A 17,182-nucleotide genomic window follows, 5' to 3' on the forward strand; every position below is an offset into this window, starting at 1 on the left:
GATATTCGAAGGGTCAATCCTAATTGGTTCAACTCCATGACAAAACTGCCTTCAGAAGCTTTATTTGATACCAGTTTGCAATATCTATTGTTGATGCAATTTTTTTTTCATTTTCTCAATGTGAATTTTTCTCAGATAATGGATATTATCTGATAGATAGATTCTTCCACTGGTTCCTGACTTATATAAAAGCTGTTCCTTTCTAGATGACAAATGTTTACCTTTTTGCTAAAAACAAAAGCATTATTAGTATTGCATAAAATCCCAAACAGATAGAAACTATTGAGAAAATAATTAATCTATAATTTCCTTTCCATTCTGGAGGAGGGCCACTATCTATACTTCCACCAGGTCCTCTTTTATTACAGAATGGGGGATCCCACCCTTCTAGGCAATGACAATTTTTGTTGTTGTTGCATACACCATTAGAATTGCACTTCTTGGCTGCACAATCATAATTTAATACAGAATAATTGACACACTCCTTATTCAGGCAGATCTTTCCATGGTCACACACTGCGCCATTATTTGCGTTTCTAGTGTTCTGCATTTCCATCCCCTGGTGAGAGTCCATTCCAATGCACATAACTCCATTCACGTAAATCTGGAGTATAGTATCAGATTCCTTTAAATTGGGAATGTGGTCAACATTAGTACATTGCAGCCTGCCACACAAATCATGGGAATCGACACATTTCCCGGGTACCTGGTTCTCTGAAGAACATTCCCCAAACTGATTACCTATCGTGTCTGCTTCTTTGTAGCAGATGAGGGGAGCATCATAGGCTTTTTCACCAAAGATGGCTTTGCACTTTTGAATGCGGTCACTGCAAGTATTCTTATAGCAAACGGCATTTTTAGTACATGGAGTTCCATCCTGCATGAAAAAATCTTTCTGGCACAGTACTGAAGTTCCATTGCAGTACTCTGGAAGGTCACATGGTGAACTAAGGGGTCTACAAAGCGTTCCAGCTGGTGCAATCTTGCATTTTATACAGCACGGTCCGGAAGTACAGTCAGCATGGGGCCTCAGGGTACAACCTGGTTTACAACAAGAATCTTTACTACATTCTTCTTCTGATCCACAGTCACATTCTTCTCCCTCCTCAACCACCTTATTACCACATTGCTTTGTAGAGGAAACTTTGTAAGGCTCTAGTGGACTTGTTAAACAATCTAGAAAACGTTCACTAAACTGATCGAAGTAACTGGCATAACTACAATTGCTAAAGACATCAGTTAAGCCAAAATAGGCATACATGATGCATTGCTTTTGTGCACAGATGCAGAAGTCGTGGTCATGAAGCATGCCGAGGTTGTGACCAAGTCCGTGGGCCACCGTGATAGAGAATTCCAACAAGTTATCCTCAACATATGCATCAATGCCAGCTGATGTTAGGTTGTTGCATATTGTACCAACATAAGATAAACTCTTTTCTATACCAAAGTTATATCGAACAAAGAGGCGGGCAACGTCATGTGGCAACCGGTAATTAATTCCTTGTTTCCAACGGGAAAATACATCCAAAGTTACCTTTATGCCGTTACTGAATTCCACTGGGTTGTTACTTGTCCAGATTTCCACTCCATTCAAATTTACATAGACAAATAAAGGATAATACAGAGAATCGATCATATTGACAACTTCCAATACCTGGTATATTACCTCGGTTTCATTTTCCCGAGCATATTTATACCAAAAATTATCTACTACCACCATCAACTTCACAAACCTGATTCCTGGCCACCAATTGTCCTTTGGCCCTATCCTAGACATAGATGCTCTCAACCCCTTTTTCTCCAAAACAAGACGATCGATTTCCTCTTCCCTTAAGCCGCACTTCCAGCGAGGACCCTGCTTTTTATTCTCTACTAGAGAAACCAGATGCTGAAATAAGGGAGAGGCAGGCAAGGGCTCAATTTCATAGTAAAGGGAGTTCACCTGCAGCATCCCCTGGAGACCCCCATGGCAGGTGCTGAGGGCAGCCAGGGAGCCCAGGGCCCCCTCCACATAGCCTCGGTAATAGCAATCTTTCGGGATGAAGGAGTGGTCCATCAGGAGGGACCCTTGCTCTGTATAAGTGAAGACCGGCAGGTGCCTGGGCAAAAGAAGTTTCTTGAGATGGAGGTGGACCACAAACTTCGTGCCGCCAAAACTCAGCAGGTAGGACAGTCGCCTAGGCCTTTCCGCAACGCCGAAGCTGCTCAGCTGCAAGGGAATCACCACCTCCGAGGAGGTGAAGCGCCAACTGGGCCGTTGCTGGAGGCCACCCACCACGTCCAGGAGCGCCCCGAGTCCGAGCACTAGGAGCGGGGCGCTCAGGTGGGGCGGGACCCTGACCGTCCTCATGAGCACGGCCCCCAGGAACAACGAGAGCCACCGGGCAGCTCCCAGCTGCAGGGGCCACCAGACGGCGGGAGGCGGCGGCGCGAGACACAGAAAAGTTCCCTCCACCCTTTCCTGGCTGCAAGCCCCGCCGGGCAGAGCTACTCTAGGACCTCAGCAAGATTGACCAGAGGATGTTGGTGACTAGGGACAGTTGGACCTGGCGCGAGAAAGGGATCTGGGGATGGGGGATGGGGGTCGGGTGGAGAAAGTCATATGGAAATATCTGTTGAGTCCACGGTTGGGTTCCAGAGCGCGCCACCCATCTCCTGCCAAAGAAGGAAATAGATTCAGAATGCAGTTGTGAGACATATCTATTTTGGAGGCATGACCAGTACGGGAATTTTTTATTTTTATTTTGCTTATTATACATGTTTGTTACAAAGATCTTGTTTTTCTTTTTTCAAGGAGAAAAAAATTTTTCCTTAACTAAGAAAATTAATTTTTTTAAGTTACTGAAAAAGAGTGTGTAAAGGCACACAGGGGGGAAATGTGGGGATGGGATCTTAATAGAACATACTTGTGTGTATGTCACTTTATATATATAAATCTTTCCAGATGGGATTTTTTTCGTTTCCTTTCTTTTCTTCCTGCCTTCTTTTCTCCCCCCCCCCCCAACCCTCTTTCCTTGGATTTCCTTTTTTTCTTTTCTCTTCTTTCCCTCCCTTTTCCCCTGAGATTGTAAGGCATAGTCTTTCTTTTTTTATTAGATTGGGTTTATTTATGAACTGAACACACAAAAAATCATTTCTATATATGTCAGAACACACAAAAGGATTTTATATGAAACCATGAATATTGATCTTCATGTGTAGTTTTTTCTTTAAAAAATAAAATTATACAAATTCCACAGGGCAGCTAGGTGGTACAGTGGATAGAGAGGCCTGAAAGTCATCTTCCTAAGTTCAAATCTAGCCTCAGATAATTTCCTCCATTTTTTCCTCTGTAAAATGAGCCAGAGAAGAAAATAAGCAAACCACTTCAGTATCTGCCAAGAAAACTCTAAATGGCTCACAACGTGTCTGATATGACTGAACAATAAATTCTACACATCTTCATAACTGTATCATCTAGACTTCTTAACTTTCTGTTCCATTTTTTGTTGTATTTTGTCTATTTAAAAAATTTTTTTCAATGGCTCTTTTTTATTTGGCATCATTTTGCTAAACCCTTCTTTCCTCCTCCCTGAATTAAAAAAACCCTTGTAACAAATAATAAAACCCTGTAACAAAGAAACATTATCAAGCAAAATGAATATACACAGTGGTCATGTCCATAAATATGTGTTTCTGCACCATATGTCTATTACCTCTTTGTCAGGTAAGTAACATGTTTTTACTCTGTCATATGGAAATAATCATTTAAATTGGTCAAAATTCTTTGTCTTTCAAAGTTGTTTTTCTTTACATATTATCCCTCTTAAGGGGAGGGGGAGGAAGGTCCTCCTAGTTCTACTTACTTCATTTTGCACCAATTCATACTAGCCAAGATTCTTGAAATCATCTTTTTTCTTATAGGGTAATAATGTTCCATTGCATTTTTTCCCACAATCTGTTCAGCCATTCCCTGTCAAAATGGAAATCTAAGACACCCCCTGGATTTCTTTTGGGGGGGGGGTGTTCCTCCCTTACAGACTGGGAAGTTTTTTTTAATTTTTTTTTTCACTTGTGACTATTTCTTTCCTGGTATAATTCTCCTTAACTCTATATTCTATCCCTGTTTGTTTCCTTTTAGAGTTAGATGTATTTCTACACCAAACTCTGTATACTTTTTCATTCTGCCTTTGTCTGGTCTAAACAGGATGATGTGATGTCTACTTCCTCCTATACTTCTTCTATGTTCTTCTCATGTGTTCCAGTTGTGAAAAATAACAAGTTCTAGTGTCATCTTTCTTGTTTCTACAATAGTATATTCCCTTTGCCCTTTTTCTTTTCCCTCTTCAGTCCCTCAGAACAGAACCAAATCCCCTTACCTTCCCACCTTCCCAGGACCTCTGTTTTTTTTTTTCTTTTTTTCTTTTTCTTTTTTTCAAACCCTTAACTTCTGTGTATTGGCTCCTAGGTGGAAGAGTGGTAAGGGTGGGCAATGGGGGTCAAGTGACTTGCCCAGGGTCACACAGCTAGGAAGTATCTGAGGTCAGATTTGAACCTAGGACCTCCCATCTCTAGGCCTGACTCTCAATCCACCAAGCTACCTAGCTGCCCGCCTCTGTTTTTCTTATTTAGCTCCTTCAGTGCTTTCCTGAAAACAGTAAAGCCATTATGAAGGAACACCTGTTTCTTTCCCCCTTTTTAGAATGCTCACACTACATCATCCTATGGTCCATTCAAATAAATTTATTTTTTTAGTCTTGTGTTTGTATTGCAGAGTAACTACTGAATTCCAACCCTTTCATCATTTGAAAGTCTTGTGTTCCATTAAAGATACATTTTCCTCTCAATTTTCTCTAAGTATTTGTTCAGTTTTGTGTTATCTCTTTTGATTAATCTATTAGGCTTATCCAACTCTAATTTTTTCTAATTTAACTGCATTAATACTCAGAAACACATTTAGCCTTTTGGAAGCCAACTTTCACAGGCTTCTGGTCTGTGCTAGACGAGTTTAGTTAAGTACATCTTTCAACTCAGTTGGTAATACACCGAGTTGAAATTACCCAAGAATTTATCACCTAGTGACAAGCTCCCTGGCAATATGCTTCTCCAGGTTTGGTTAGGTTAAGAGTCTTTTGGACCATATCTGATGCCTTTCTAGTTTGTTAGGATCTTTCAGAATTTATATTCTATTGACAGTCAATTCCATGTCAAAATGAGGCACTGAACTTTTATGGGGACTGATTATATAAGCTCTCTAGCATTTATATATTAATTTTCCATTTCCTTCCATCAGTTCTCCTATTAAATGATTTTACATATCCTTCTCATCTTGGGCACCCTTGCTTTCCTTTTCTTGAACCTGTTTCCTCCCAGAAAGGAACATAAAACTGCAGAGACACAGATAGACAAGTGTGATAGAAGAGATTTTTTTGGTAAAGTAACTGAAACATAGCCACACTTAATTATGACCCTTTCCTTTCAGATTTTATATAAGAGTCTTAAGTATTTCCAGACCAGACAAAGAAAACCAGATAATTGCAGCACACCCACCTTGTTGCTTCTGTCTCTATATAGGATTAAAAATTTACAGAATTTATTTACAGAAATTCTGTAAACCTGTCTCCTCTGATAGACTCTAAATTCCTAGAGAGTTGGAATTTTGGCTTTTTTATTTCCAATAAGTAACAAGGTACCTGGAATATAACTGTTGTTCAGTCATTTCAGTTGTATTCAACTCTTTGTGACCCTGTTTTATTTTTTTTTTTTTATTTTATTTTTTTTGGCAAAGATTCTGGAGTGGTTTGCCACTTCTTCCTCTAGCTTATTTTACAGATGAGAAAACAAGTAAATTGGGTTAAGTGACTTAGTCCAGGATCACACAGCTATTAAGTGCCCAAGGTAGAATTTGAACTCAAGTCTTCTTGACTCCAGGCTCAGAGCGCTATCACTTCAAGACCAAGCTGCTCCCTGGAACATAATAGTTATTCAATAAATACCTGATTGCTTGATTAACAGGCACTCAAGGGAGGAAGGAGGAAGAGAGAGGCAATGGGGGAAAGGAGAGTTAATGAGGCTTAAAATAAAGTATTTGTGGACTATTATTCTGAGAGAGTATTTTTATTGATAAGTAGCAGAATACTAGAGTGATAAGAGAAAAGAGGGAAGAAAAGCTGAAGAAGGAATAGCAGTTCTGTGGTGCTAAAGGATCCCTCTAGGCTTTTTCCACCTGGCATGACAAAAGTAAGGGTTAATGGTTACTAAGGGGAAGAAATTGGATTGTGAAAGCCCACCTTGCATAGTCCAGTCATCTTCCTTGAGTGTGTTGAGAGGGGAAAAAATGATAATTCTTCATTATATTGCCACTATAAGGTCGGGTTATTATTTCCTATAATCTTGACTAGAGGCTACTTCCTGGGAATAAGGTACCATGAGTTAAAGCTTATAATAATCACAGCTAACATTTGAAATGACATTTTAAGATTTGTAAAGTATTGTGTATATGTTTATTTTTTTTTTTTAATCTTCATAGCAACCCTGTGACTTGGCCAGGATGTTTGTCGTAAATATCTGAGACAAGACTTGAATTCAGCTCTTCCTGATTCCAAGTCTAGTTTTCTTACCCACTCTGCCTAGTTGCTTCATAAAGGACATCTTCCTTTTAGGGACACCGTAAGGTACATGGAAAGAACTGAATCCAAGTTTCACTTACTCTAGGACATTCTTTAAACTGTGTTGAAACAAGAACTGGGATACTGGGTGAAGATTTGCAATGCATCCTCAAACAGGTTTCCCATGGCCACATTTAAGACTGCTAACACTAGAGAAAGGAGTGATATCAGAAGACTTCACTGTTTTTTCTTTGTTACTAAGCATGGCTTATTGATTGTTGAGTTGAGGGGGGGGGGGAGTAAATCTGGAATTTTAAAACAAAAGACAATAAATAAACCCCCCAAAGCATGACTTCCATTGGATTCTAAGATATAAAGAGCATTTATTTTTCAAGCAGAAAGGAAAAAATATGGGGTAAATGGCTAAACATTCTTGGAGCCTTTGAGAAACAAGGTACTCTAACATGGCAACAGTGCTAAAATCTTCATCACCTTCTTGAAGTAGTGTTGCTAGAATTCTAATGGATGGTAGGTAGACTAACCTTGAAGTCTCATTTGTGGGGCAAGCTTTCTGATATATCGGAGTAGGTTTTTCATGAGATCTTGGCCTAGGCTGCTTTGACTGCCTAACTAATTTTCTCCCTAAGTTTTTTTTTTCTACTTTCTCTTTTTATACAACATTATCACAGCCCACTTAAGCATTACAAAACTTGAGCAAATGCTACCTCGAATTAAATAAGTCCTCCAGGATAGGAAACTTGGGTTAGTCTCACTCCCAGGATCTACTAATGGTCCACTATCATTGCTTCCTCCATAGCCAGGATTCTGACAGAAAGGAGGGGCCCATCCAAGATCACAGTGGCAATTCCCTCTGTTGTTGCACACACCTCGATAGTTGCACTGCTCCGGAATACACTCCTGCTGGATGCTAGAGATATTGAGGCAGGTCTTGTTAACACATATCATTTTTTCCCCGCAAGAGCTGCCATCTTCCACAGCTCCAAGATCAGTTAAACCCTTCTTTTTTGCAGTCTTGTTAAAAGCTGTTCCCCAACACAAGACTCCTTCCTTTGCAAGTGGTTCTTTTAAGTAAGTCTGAATCAGGGTGTAATATTTAGGTACCCGAGGAATGGTGTCAATATTGACACACTGCACTCTTCCACATAAGATATTCTGGGTGTCACAGCTTTTGAAAAAGGACACTTGCCCAGGTCCACAGTTACCAAACCTATCGCCTCGACTATTTACTTCCTGATAACATTTGGAGGGGGCATTCTCAGCTTGTTGACCAAAAAGAGCTTGACACTGCCGAAGATGACTTCCACACCTTTTCTTGTAACAATATCCTTTCCCACTACAAGGTATGCCATCTTGTTTGTATATGTCATCTGGGCAAAACCCTGAAGTTCCATTGCAGAACTCTGGGAGGTCACACTCATTGGCCTGTCCTCGACACACCCTTCCAGCCGGAAGAATTTTACAATCTTTACAGCAAAGGCCAGTGCTACATTCGGCCCCCTTGGACAGAATACAGCCTTGCTGGCAACAGGGATTATTTCTGCATTGTGCCTTAGAGCCACAGTCACATTCCTCTCCTTTTTCCACGACTTTGTTTCCACATTTCTGTTTTTCCATCCTCACCATAGATGTGCCACTGAGACAGCTGGTCCGACTGCCCATTGAAGCCAGATGACCATTAAAAGTACAGCTGCTTTTGGAGGACCCGGAGGTTTGGGTCCTACTCCCCAAGAGGAAGGGTTTCTTTTGACCTTGCAAGTTTTTCTTAACCCTGGGCTTGCCTAAATTATGCCCCATTTCACGAGAAACAAGAACAGAGAAAATGATCAGGAATCTAAGATTAGTCTTAATGGCCACCCCAGGAGAAAGGTTGCATAGTGTGGACCTCCAGTCTATTCCAAAGATAGGGTCGAAACTATGCTCCTGGAAGAGATGCAGAAAATCACAAAATTGCTGCTCCTCAGGGCTCTTGCTTTCCAAACTGTCAGAACTATTAAGAATACTTCCCAGCTTCTTGATTATATTCTTAGGGCTAGGGTTTGTCCAGAATTCCAAAGAAGACAAAGACACGTGTGCCTTGATCTGCATAAATAGCGAGTCCACCAGGTTGAGAGTGAACAGCATGTCCTGTAGCACCATAGTTAGGTTGTCGGTCAGGGATTTGTACCTTGAATTGCGCACTACAACTCCCACCTCCACATACTGCCTGTGCAATTGGCCATCATCGAAAGAGGACCTGTGTTCGGATGCTGTGGCCCAGTAAGCCTGAAAGAAGTTCTTATCTAGCTCCTCCCTGGCTAAAGCACGGGTCAGGTTATTAGTGCCTAGGTTTGCTACTCGGTAGAGATGATGCTCAAAGGTGGAGGAAGCCCGGTTGGGCTGGATTTGATAGTATTTCTCGTTCACCTGGAGCATTCCCCAGAGCCCCCCCAAGCAGGTGCTGAGGACCGCCATGGACTTAAGGGCCCCCTCCAAATAGCCATTGTAGTAACAGTCGTTCCGGATAAAGGGATCTTCCTCCAGCAAAACTCCCTGGGTGGTGTAGATGGACACGGGCAGGTGCCGGGGTAGCAGCAGCTTCTTCGGGAGTAGGTGCAAGACGTGCTTCTTGCCTGTGATGTACAGACTGTAGGAGAGTTGCCCAGACACCTTCGGGCCCCACTTCGGGGGACTTATTTCCTTGGGGATCACTCGCTCAGCCGACCCTGGGGGAAGCACAAGGGACAAGTCGAGGCAGTTGGCTAGGACCAGAAGTACTTCCAGACCGAGCACTAGGAGAGAGGCTCTCAGGTAGAGAGCAGTACTGGTTACAGCCGCCCCCATGGCAGGAGAAGATCGCCACAGCAGCTGTCGGGCAGCAGAGGACGAGAGCAAGAGACGCAAGGCAGGACCAAGGTCAAAGAGGGAGAGAATAGTGAGACCTGTCGCTCCGCACTGAACCTCCAGTGTCTGTGAACTTTGGCTGTTATTATCGCCACAGTTATCTAGCGACCCTTTGAGGGCATGCACAAGAAAAAAACTGGAATCCTGGGGGCAAGTGAGGAGGCTGCCCTCTTTGCCCTCTCTCGCTTCGCAACAACACCTTGACCAGTATAAATAACCGCCTTCAGAGCACGGGTTCCACCGCGAGGCCACGGAGGCTTCAGAAGCTGCCCACTCTGCCTCTTGGGGGAGGCTCAGCTGGCACCGCGCCAGGACTCAATCAAGGCTCCGAACTCGGGCGTTTACGGTCCAGTGAGGAGGAGTTGATGAAGGGAGAGGATGTCAGCGTGCCAGCGTGGAGAAGAATCTTGAAGAGCTACAGTTTGCATACGACATTCACAAAGCACCAGGCTTGGAGTTAGGAGTGCCTGGATTCACATCTGGCCTCAGACACTTCCTGAACAGTCACTTAACCCCAATTGTCTAGCCCTTGCAGCTCTTTTGTCTTAAAATTGATCTTGCCAGAGGATAAGGTTTTTAAAAAATTACTACACACGTGTAACCCAGATCGAGTTGCTTGCTAGCTCCAGGAGTGGGGAGAGACAGTTTGGATCATATAACTCCAGAAAACTTATGTGGAAATTTTTGAAATTTATTACATGTAATTGGTAAAAAATAAAATAAATCATCACAAGAAATGCCCTCAGTGCCTTTGTCCAAGTATATAATATCTATCCTGTGACTATGAGTCTGGTAAGCCTGAAGTTTGGGGCATGAGCTTTTCTTGATCAATCCATGCAGGTTCATTTTAATCACTGCTTTCCCTTTTAATTGTCCACAGATGATCCCTCTAAGACTTTCTAGAATATTCGTCTTTTTATCTCCCCACTCTCTGGTCATCTTTCTCTTTTTAAAAAAAAATGTAATTTTCTTTTCAACTCCAAATTCTCTTTCTCCCCAGGACTTGGAAATCAGTTTAGAATTGGGTAAGAAATCTTCAAGTCCAGAAGTATTGGGGTTAGCCTACTTGTCTTAAGGTGAAGTTACTGAATGTTTCTATTTTTTTCCCTCTCTCTTATTTGCTAATCCAACACCACTTCAAAAGGGACTTTCTGTGTATTAGCCCATTTGAAGCAAAATGAGTACTTGGATACAGAAAAAAATAACGCTTGCCTAGACTTTGTATAGCAAGTAAATACTAGTCCTAGCCTATGCAGAGATTTATGACTGCACAGAATTCTTACATGTGTTCATCTTTATCATAGTTACAGCAAAGCTTTAAGTTTTTAAAATTACTCTTTTGAAAAGAGCTCCTGATACTCAGGTTTCTAAAACCTAGGATCGATATTGGCCTATAGACATTTCTACAGGGCAGGAGTCTTTAGTTTTAAAAGCAGTAAAATAAGGCAACGCCATGCTAATCCTACACTTAATAGGTTTTGACAACTAAGAGTCACTTGGGGCTGGAAGGAGTTGGCCTTCTGACCATTTTGGATAAAACTACATTGGAAGGTTCTAAGTCTTAACTTGGGGTCCATAGTTTCTTTCCCAAGGAATCCAGGGGTAAATTTTGAGGAATCTGAACTTGGACAAAGTGGAAATTACATCTTTATTTTTCACTAACATAAACTGGAAGTTTGCATTTCCTTCAGTTATTAAAAAAATATGATTCTAAAAATGGGTCCATAATACAAAAAAAAGGTAAGAACTCTTTAGTATGTGGTTTTTTTTCCAACGACTTTCAAACAGTGTATCTTTTTCTTGAAGATCTGGCAGTATGGTTGATCAAATTATGAAGCTAGGTAGCCAAATGGAAAACAGGGAGAAGGGCTAGGCTTGACTCAGCAGAGATTGGTGAAGAAAGACATCCCTAAAATATTTTATTGATGCTTTTTTCTATAGTGTAGAGTCACTTTTAAATTTTGCCTCCTCCTTCTAGATCCCTTGGGAAACCTCAGTTCTTTCAACAAAGGGGACCCAAAATGACTCTCAATTGTCAGAACATATTTATGTTGGTATCCCCATTGAAGGCTAAGCATGGTTTTGTCTTTAAAACTACAGAATTCAAGCTCTTGTCTTGTAGAAATTTCTGTAAACCAATGTTTATCCTAGGTTTTAGAATCTTGAGATTCAAGAGCCTTTTTCAAAAGAAAGAAAAATCACCAAAATAAAGATCAGTTTATACAGTAGCTGCCACCTCTCCCACTCATAGTCCCAGCACCTCTACCTGAGGAAGGATATTTGTTTCATCCTCAAAGGTACCCTGAAGACTTGTCAAAGGAAGACTAAGACCAATGGATGGCTAAATTGGGCTCCTCCAGGATGACACACTGTCTAATAGAAGGGATGCTGGGTCTAGAAACAAAAGACTAGGAATAAAGCAAGGATATCCATTTTCATCACTATTGTTTGGTAAGAACTATAGGAATGCTGGAATAAAAAGAACTTGAAGAATTGAGGATAGGCAAAGAGGAAACAAAATTATCACTTTTTTACAAATGGCATGATGATTTACTTAAGAGAAACTCAGAGAGTCAACCAGAAATTACATGAAACAACGTCCACAAACTAGGATAAAAAATAAACCCAGAGAAATTATCTTTTCTGTACATTACAATATCCAGTAGATAGAAATTTCATTTTAAATAGTTACAGCATGCATGAATTATCAGTTGTCATCAAAACAGGAAGTGTATTATTACAGCTATAAAACTCTATAGGAAAAAGACAACTAAATGATTGGAGAAACATTGGATAATGTTTATACAAATAGTTTGTGATAACAATACAAATGTAGGATGTTAATACAAATAGTTTGTGATAACAAAAAGTTATCACAAAAGTAATAGCTTATCTAAATCAATTTATAGAATCTGTTATTCTAAACTACTAAGGAGTTACTATATAGAAATAGAAAAAATCTTTTAAAATTCATCTGAAGGAATAAAATGTTAATATCAAAGGGAAATGGAAAAAAAAAAAGGTGGGAGAAAGGGGATCCAGAGAACCAGTTTTCAAACTCTACTACAAAATAGTGATGATCAATATTCTTTAATATTACTTTAAAAAAGTAGAAAAGTTCAGTGGTGGAACAAATTAATTCCATGAGAATGAAAACTCCCTGAACATAGTATGAAGTTTGGTGAGCCCAAGAACTCCAATTACTGCAGTAAATGCTAATTGATAAAAACTGCTCAAAAACTGTAAAGTCTGTCAGAAATTAAGTTTAGACTAACAACTCACATAATATAACCCAGTAAGCTCCAAATGAAAAATAAAAGGCCATATCATGAATAAATTAGAGGCAGGAATGAGATGCCTTCAAAACTGAATAGGGAAACAATCTTTAAAATGTTTTCTTCAATTACATGTAAAAACTATTTTTAACATTTATTTAAATTTTTGAGCCAAGTCCTCCCTCTCTCTTCTTTCCCTCCCACTCCCTGAGACAGCAATAATGTGCAGTGTGCACATTATAAATTAAATGTGCAACAAAGTAAAAACTTTTTCCATATTAGTCATTTAGTGGAAGAAAACTTGAACAACAACAAAAAAAAATGAAGAAAATGAAATATAGTATGTTTTGGTCTGTATTTAGAATCCATCAGTTCTTTCCCTACAAGCGGATGGCATTTTTGGATCATGAGTCCTTGGAGATTGTCTTCAGTCTCTGTATTGCTAAGAATAGCTAAGTCATTCACAATTGTTCAACAAAAACAGTGCTGTACAATGATCTCCTGGTTCTGCTCATTTCACTTTATATCAATTTATGTAGATCTTTCCAGGTCTTTCTGAAATCATCCTTCTCATCATTTCTCATAGGACAGTGGTATTCCAATATAATCACATACCACAACTTCTTCAGTCATTCCTCAATTCATGGGCATTGCCTCTTTTTCCAAAACTTTGCTACCACAAAAAGCAACGCTATATTTTTGTACAAATAGACATTTTCCTCATTTTTCCCTTTATCTCTTTGGGATACAGACCACATTTATGTGGTATTAAGGGTCAAAGAATTCACATAGTTTGAAAGCCCTTTGATCATCCTTCCAAATTGCTCTTCAGAATAGTTAGAACAGTTCACAACTCCAATAGTGCATTAGTTTCCCAATTTCCCCACATTTCCTCCAACATTTATCATTTTCCTTTTTTTCATATTAGCCAATCTGATAGACGTGAGGTAGTACCTCATTAATTTTAATTTGCATTTCCCTAAGCAAGAGTAATTTAGAAAGGCAGTGAGGTGGCTCAATAGATAGCCAGGCCTAGAGATAGGAGATACTGAGTTCAAACTGGCCTCAGACACTTCCTAGCTTTGTGACCCTGAGCAAGCAATTGTCTAGCCCTTACATCTTTTCTGCCTTGGAACAGATATTTAGTATTAATTCTAAGAAGGTGATGGTTTAAAAAAAGTGATGTAGAGCATTAGTCTTTAGATAGCCTTAATTTCTTTGTCTGAAAACAGGCAGTTCACATCCTTTAACTATTTATCAATTGGGAAATAACATGTATTGGTATAAATTTGACTTGGTTCCCTATGTATTTGAGAAATGAGGTCTTTATCAGATATTTGTTGTAAAGAAATTTCCTCCACATTTCTGCTTTTCTTCTAATCTTAATTACATTGGTTTTGTTTGTGTAAGACCCTTTTAACTTAATATAATCAAAATTATCCATTTTACATTCTATAATACTATCTCATTTAGTCATAAATTCTTTCCTTAGCCATATCTCTACCAAGTAAACTATTCCATGTTTGCTTAATTTGCTTATGATATCACCTTTTGTCTAAATCATGTACCGATGTTGACCTTATTGTATAAATGGAGATTTTGAACCTTGGACTTCATTTCTCATAAGTCCTTGGTTTTCCCAAAATCCCCTTTAGGGGATTTCCTGCTCCTGCTCCTCCACATTTACGTGGTCACATTATTGTTTTATAGTTGGCTGTAATTCTTCCCTCTTGCACTTGGGTGATTTGGAGCAGAGCCAGGATGGGGAAAGGAGGTAACAGGGTGTGTCTTTTGAACTGACTCTTAACATGGCACATGGCTTCATTTTTTTAATGGCAACCAATAAATCTTTTAAAACCATAATATTTTAAAATCTATCCTTTTATGTCCATTTTATTTTTTACATAAAGTAAGAAATGCTATACAGTGTGAGATGTTGGTTTTTACACAGTCTCTGCTCTACCTTTTTCTGGTTTCCTCAGAATTTTTTGTCAAATAGTGATTTCTTATCCCAAAAGCTTTGATCTGTGGGTGTATCACACACTAAATTACTAGCGTCATTTGCTACTGTTTATTTTGTTGCTAATCTATTCTACTGATCTACCACTCTATTTCTTAGCCAATAGTAGATTACTACTTCATAATACAGTTTGAGATCTGGTACTGATAAGCTAAAATTCCTTCACATTTTTTTTCATTGATTCTCTTCATATTCTGTTCTTGCAGATAAATTTTATTATTTTTCCTAGCTCTATAAAATAATTTTGGGGAATTAAATTGGTATGGCACTGAATAGATTAATTTAAGTAGGACTGCCATTTTTATTACATTGGCTCAGACAACCCATGAGCAATTAATATTTTTCCATTTGTTTAGATCTGACTTAATTCTTGTAGGGGGAACAATTCTTAATCAAATGAGATAGAGAGGAACGTAGAAGCTAAAATAAATAATTCTGATCATGTAAAATTGAAATTTTTGGACAAAAAAGATTAATAATAGAATTTTAAAAGATAGTTAACTAGGAAAAAAGTGACAAAGGTTTGATATTTAAGCTATGTAAGAAATTGGTACATATATGTATAAGAACTATTTTGCACAAAAAAAATGGGCAAAGAACATGAATAGACAGTTCTCAAGGGAAAGAAAACATGTTAACAACCATATGAAAAGTTTCAAATCACTGACATATGCAAAGTAAAATTTAAACATTTCTTATGTTCCATCTACCTCATACCCATCACAATGGCAAAAGTGACAAAAATGGAAAATGCCAGTTGTTGAAGGGACTCTGGGAAAACAAATGTGGCAGAGTTAAATGGTCCAATCATTTTTTTTAAAACCCTTAACTTCTGTGTATTGGTTCATAGGTGGAAGAGTGGTAAGGGTGGGCAACAGGGGTCAAGTGACTTGCCCAGGGTCACACAGCTGGGAAGTGTCTGAGGCCAGCTTTGAACCTAGGACCTCCCGTCTCTAGGCCTGACTCTCAATCCACTGAGCTACCCAGCTGCCCTCCAATCATTTTTAAAAGCAATTTGAAACTATGCTTAGAAAATCAAGAACCTGTTTAATATTAATAATCTTTGACTTAGTAATACTGCTACTAGGATTATGCCACCAAATAGATCAGATACAGAGGGAAAATAGCCATATGTCCAAAAATATTAATTGCAGCAATTTTTGTTATAGAAACTAAATGAAAGCAAATTGGAGGTGTTCATTAATTAGTGGCTGAACAAATTAAGATACATAAAATTAATACAATGTTGTAACATAAAAAATAAAGGGATGGATTCACAGAAACCTAGAAATTATATGAAATGATGCTGAATGAAATGAAAAAGACCAGAACAACATGTCTTTAACATTGTAAAGAAAATCAATAGCATAAGACTTAACATATGACCAGTGTAATGGACAATGTTGATGCCATATGACTAATAAGGAATCATGCTTTCCACCTCTTGGTAAAAAAGTAATGGACTATAGATGTAAAAAGAGACATTCATTTCCAGATATGGCCAATGTATGGATCTTTTTTCCCCCATGACTAGAATTGTTACAAAACAGGGCTTTTATTTTGAGGAGAAGTTAGAAGGGATGTTTCGGGGCTGTGACAGTGATACTAAAAAAAAGGAAATCAAAGAGCATCAATGAATCACTAAAAAATAAACAGAAGAAATCACAAGTTCAGGAGATATTGTTAAGTGTAAGAATGTTAGAACTATCATTTTAAACTTGAATATATTTTTAAAACTCAAGCTGTACCTACAGATCTGTGGCTTCACATGCCTTTTAATGTTTGTCTTTGTATATGCAAATATTCGTGTCTTTAATAGTAACAAAAAGGAAAAGTTAAAAAACAAGTTTTAAAAAGTTCTTCATGTCTAACATAACTGATAGTCTTCTCTATACTCACAAACTCTACATTACAATACGTTCCAGTCCCAAATGAGCAGATATCCAAATTTCCCATAACCCTCTATTTTTAGAATCATTCATCTGGGAATTTGGGTTTTATCTTCTAATCCCAGATTCATTCTAGACCTAATTTAATGGAGAATTTTTTGGTGTTATATCACATAATCACTTAGTTGATTAACTTTCCCTTTCTCTGCTCAAAATGGGAAGAAAAAAAAAACAGCAAAGTATCAGAACCATTTAACCTGACACAGTTAACAACAAATACCTCTTTCTTTTGGGTAATGGTAATGATGACATTTTATCTTGAACTTTAAGTTTGCAAAGTATAAAAGTTACAAAATGATATATATACATATATAAACCATAACATGGTCAGTGAAAGTTATCTGGTTGAAGACCTAGATACTTAATAAGTACCAAAATGTAGTAATGAGGGAACAAAGCAAACAAACAGAAAACATTTCAAATCCAATAATCTATAAAGTTATTTTATTT

General features: G+C 38.6%; 2 protein-coding genes across 2 annotated transcripts; both read right to left on the reverse strand.

Moving 5' to 3' along the window:
- Positions 1 to 217: 217 nt before the first annotated feature.
- LOC123235833 (disintegrin and metalloproteinase domain-containing protein 20-like) lies at positions 218 to 2,350 on the reverse strand. The gene has a single exon (XM_044662057.1). It carries the CDS (start codon positions 2,348 to 2,350, stop codon positions 218 to 220), a length of 2,133 nt encoding a protein of 710 aa, XP_044517992.1.
- Positions 2,351 to 7,244: 4,894 nt separating this feature from the next.
- LOC123235834 (disintegrin and metalloproteinase domain-containing protein 30-like) lies at positions 7,245 to 9,428 on the reverse strand. Its single transcript, XM_044662058.1, has one exon. The coding sequence runs from the start codon at positions 9,426 to 9,428 to the stop codon at positions 7,245 to 7,247; it is 2,184 nt and encodes a 727-aa protein (XP_044517993.1).
- Between the last annotated feature and the right edge of the window lie 7,754 nt (positions 9,429 to 17,182).

Source organism: Gracilinanus agilis, chromosome 2 (assembly GCF_016433145.1).
Source record: "Gracilinanus agilis isolate LMUSP501 chromosome 2, AgileGrace, whole genome shotgun sequence".
Lineage (NCBI taxonomy): Eukaryota > Metazoa > Chordata > Mammalia > Didelphimorphia > Didelphidae > Gracilinanus > Gracilinanus agilis.

What these genes read in the sequence shown, in the direction of transcription:
- LOC123235833 (XM_044662057.1), bottom strand. Translation starts at nt 2,350, where the DNA reads ATGAGGACGGTCAGGGTCCCGCCCCACCTGAGCGCCCCGCTCCTAGTG.
- LOC123235834 (XM_044662058.1), bottom strand. Translation starts at nt 9,428, where the DNA reads ATGGGGGCGGCTGTAACCAGTACTGCTCTCTACCTGAGAGCCTCTCTC.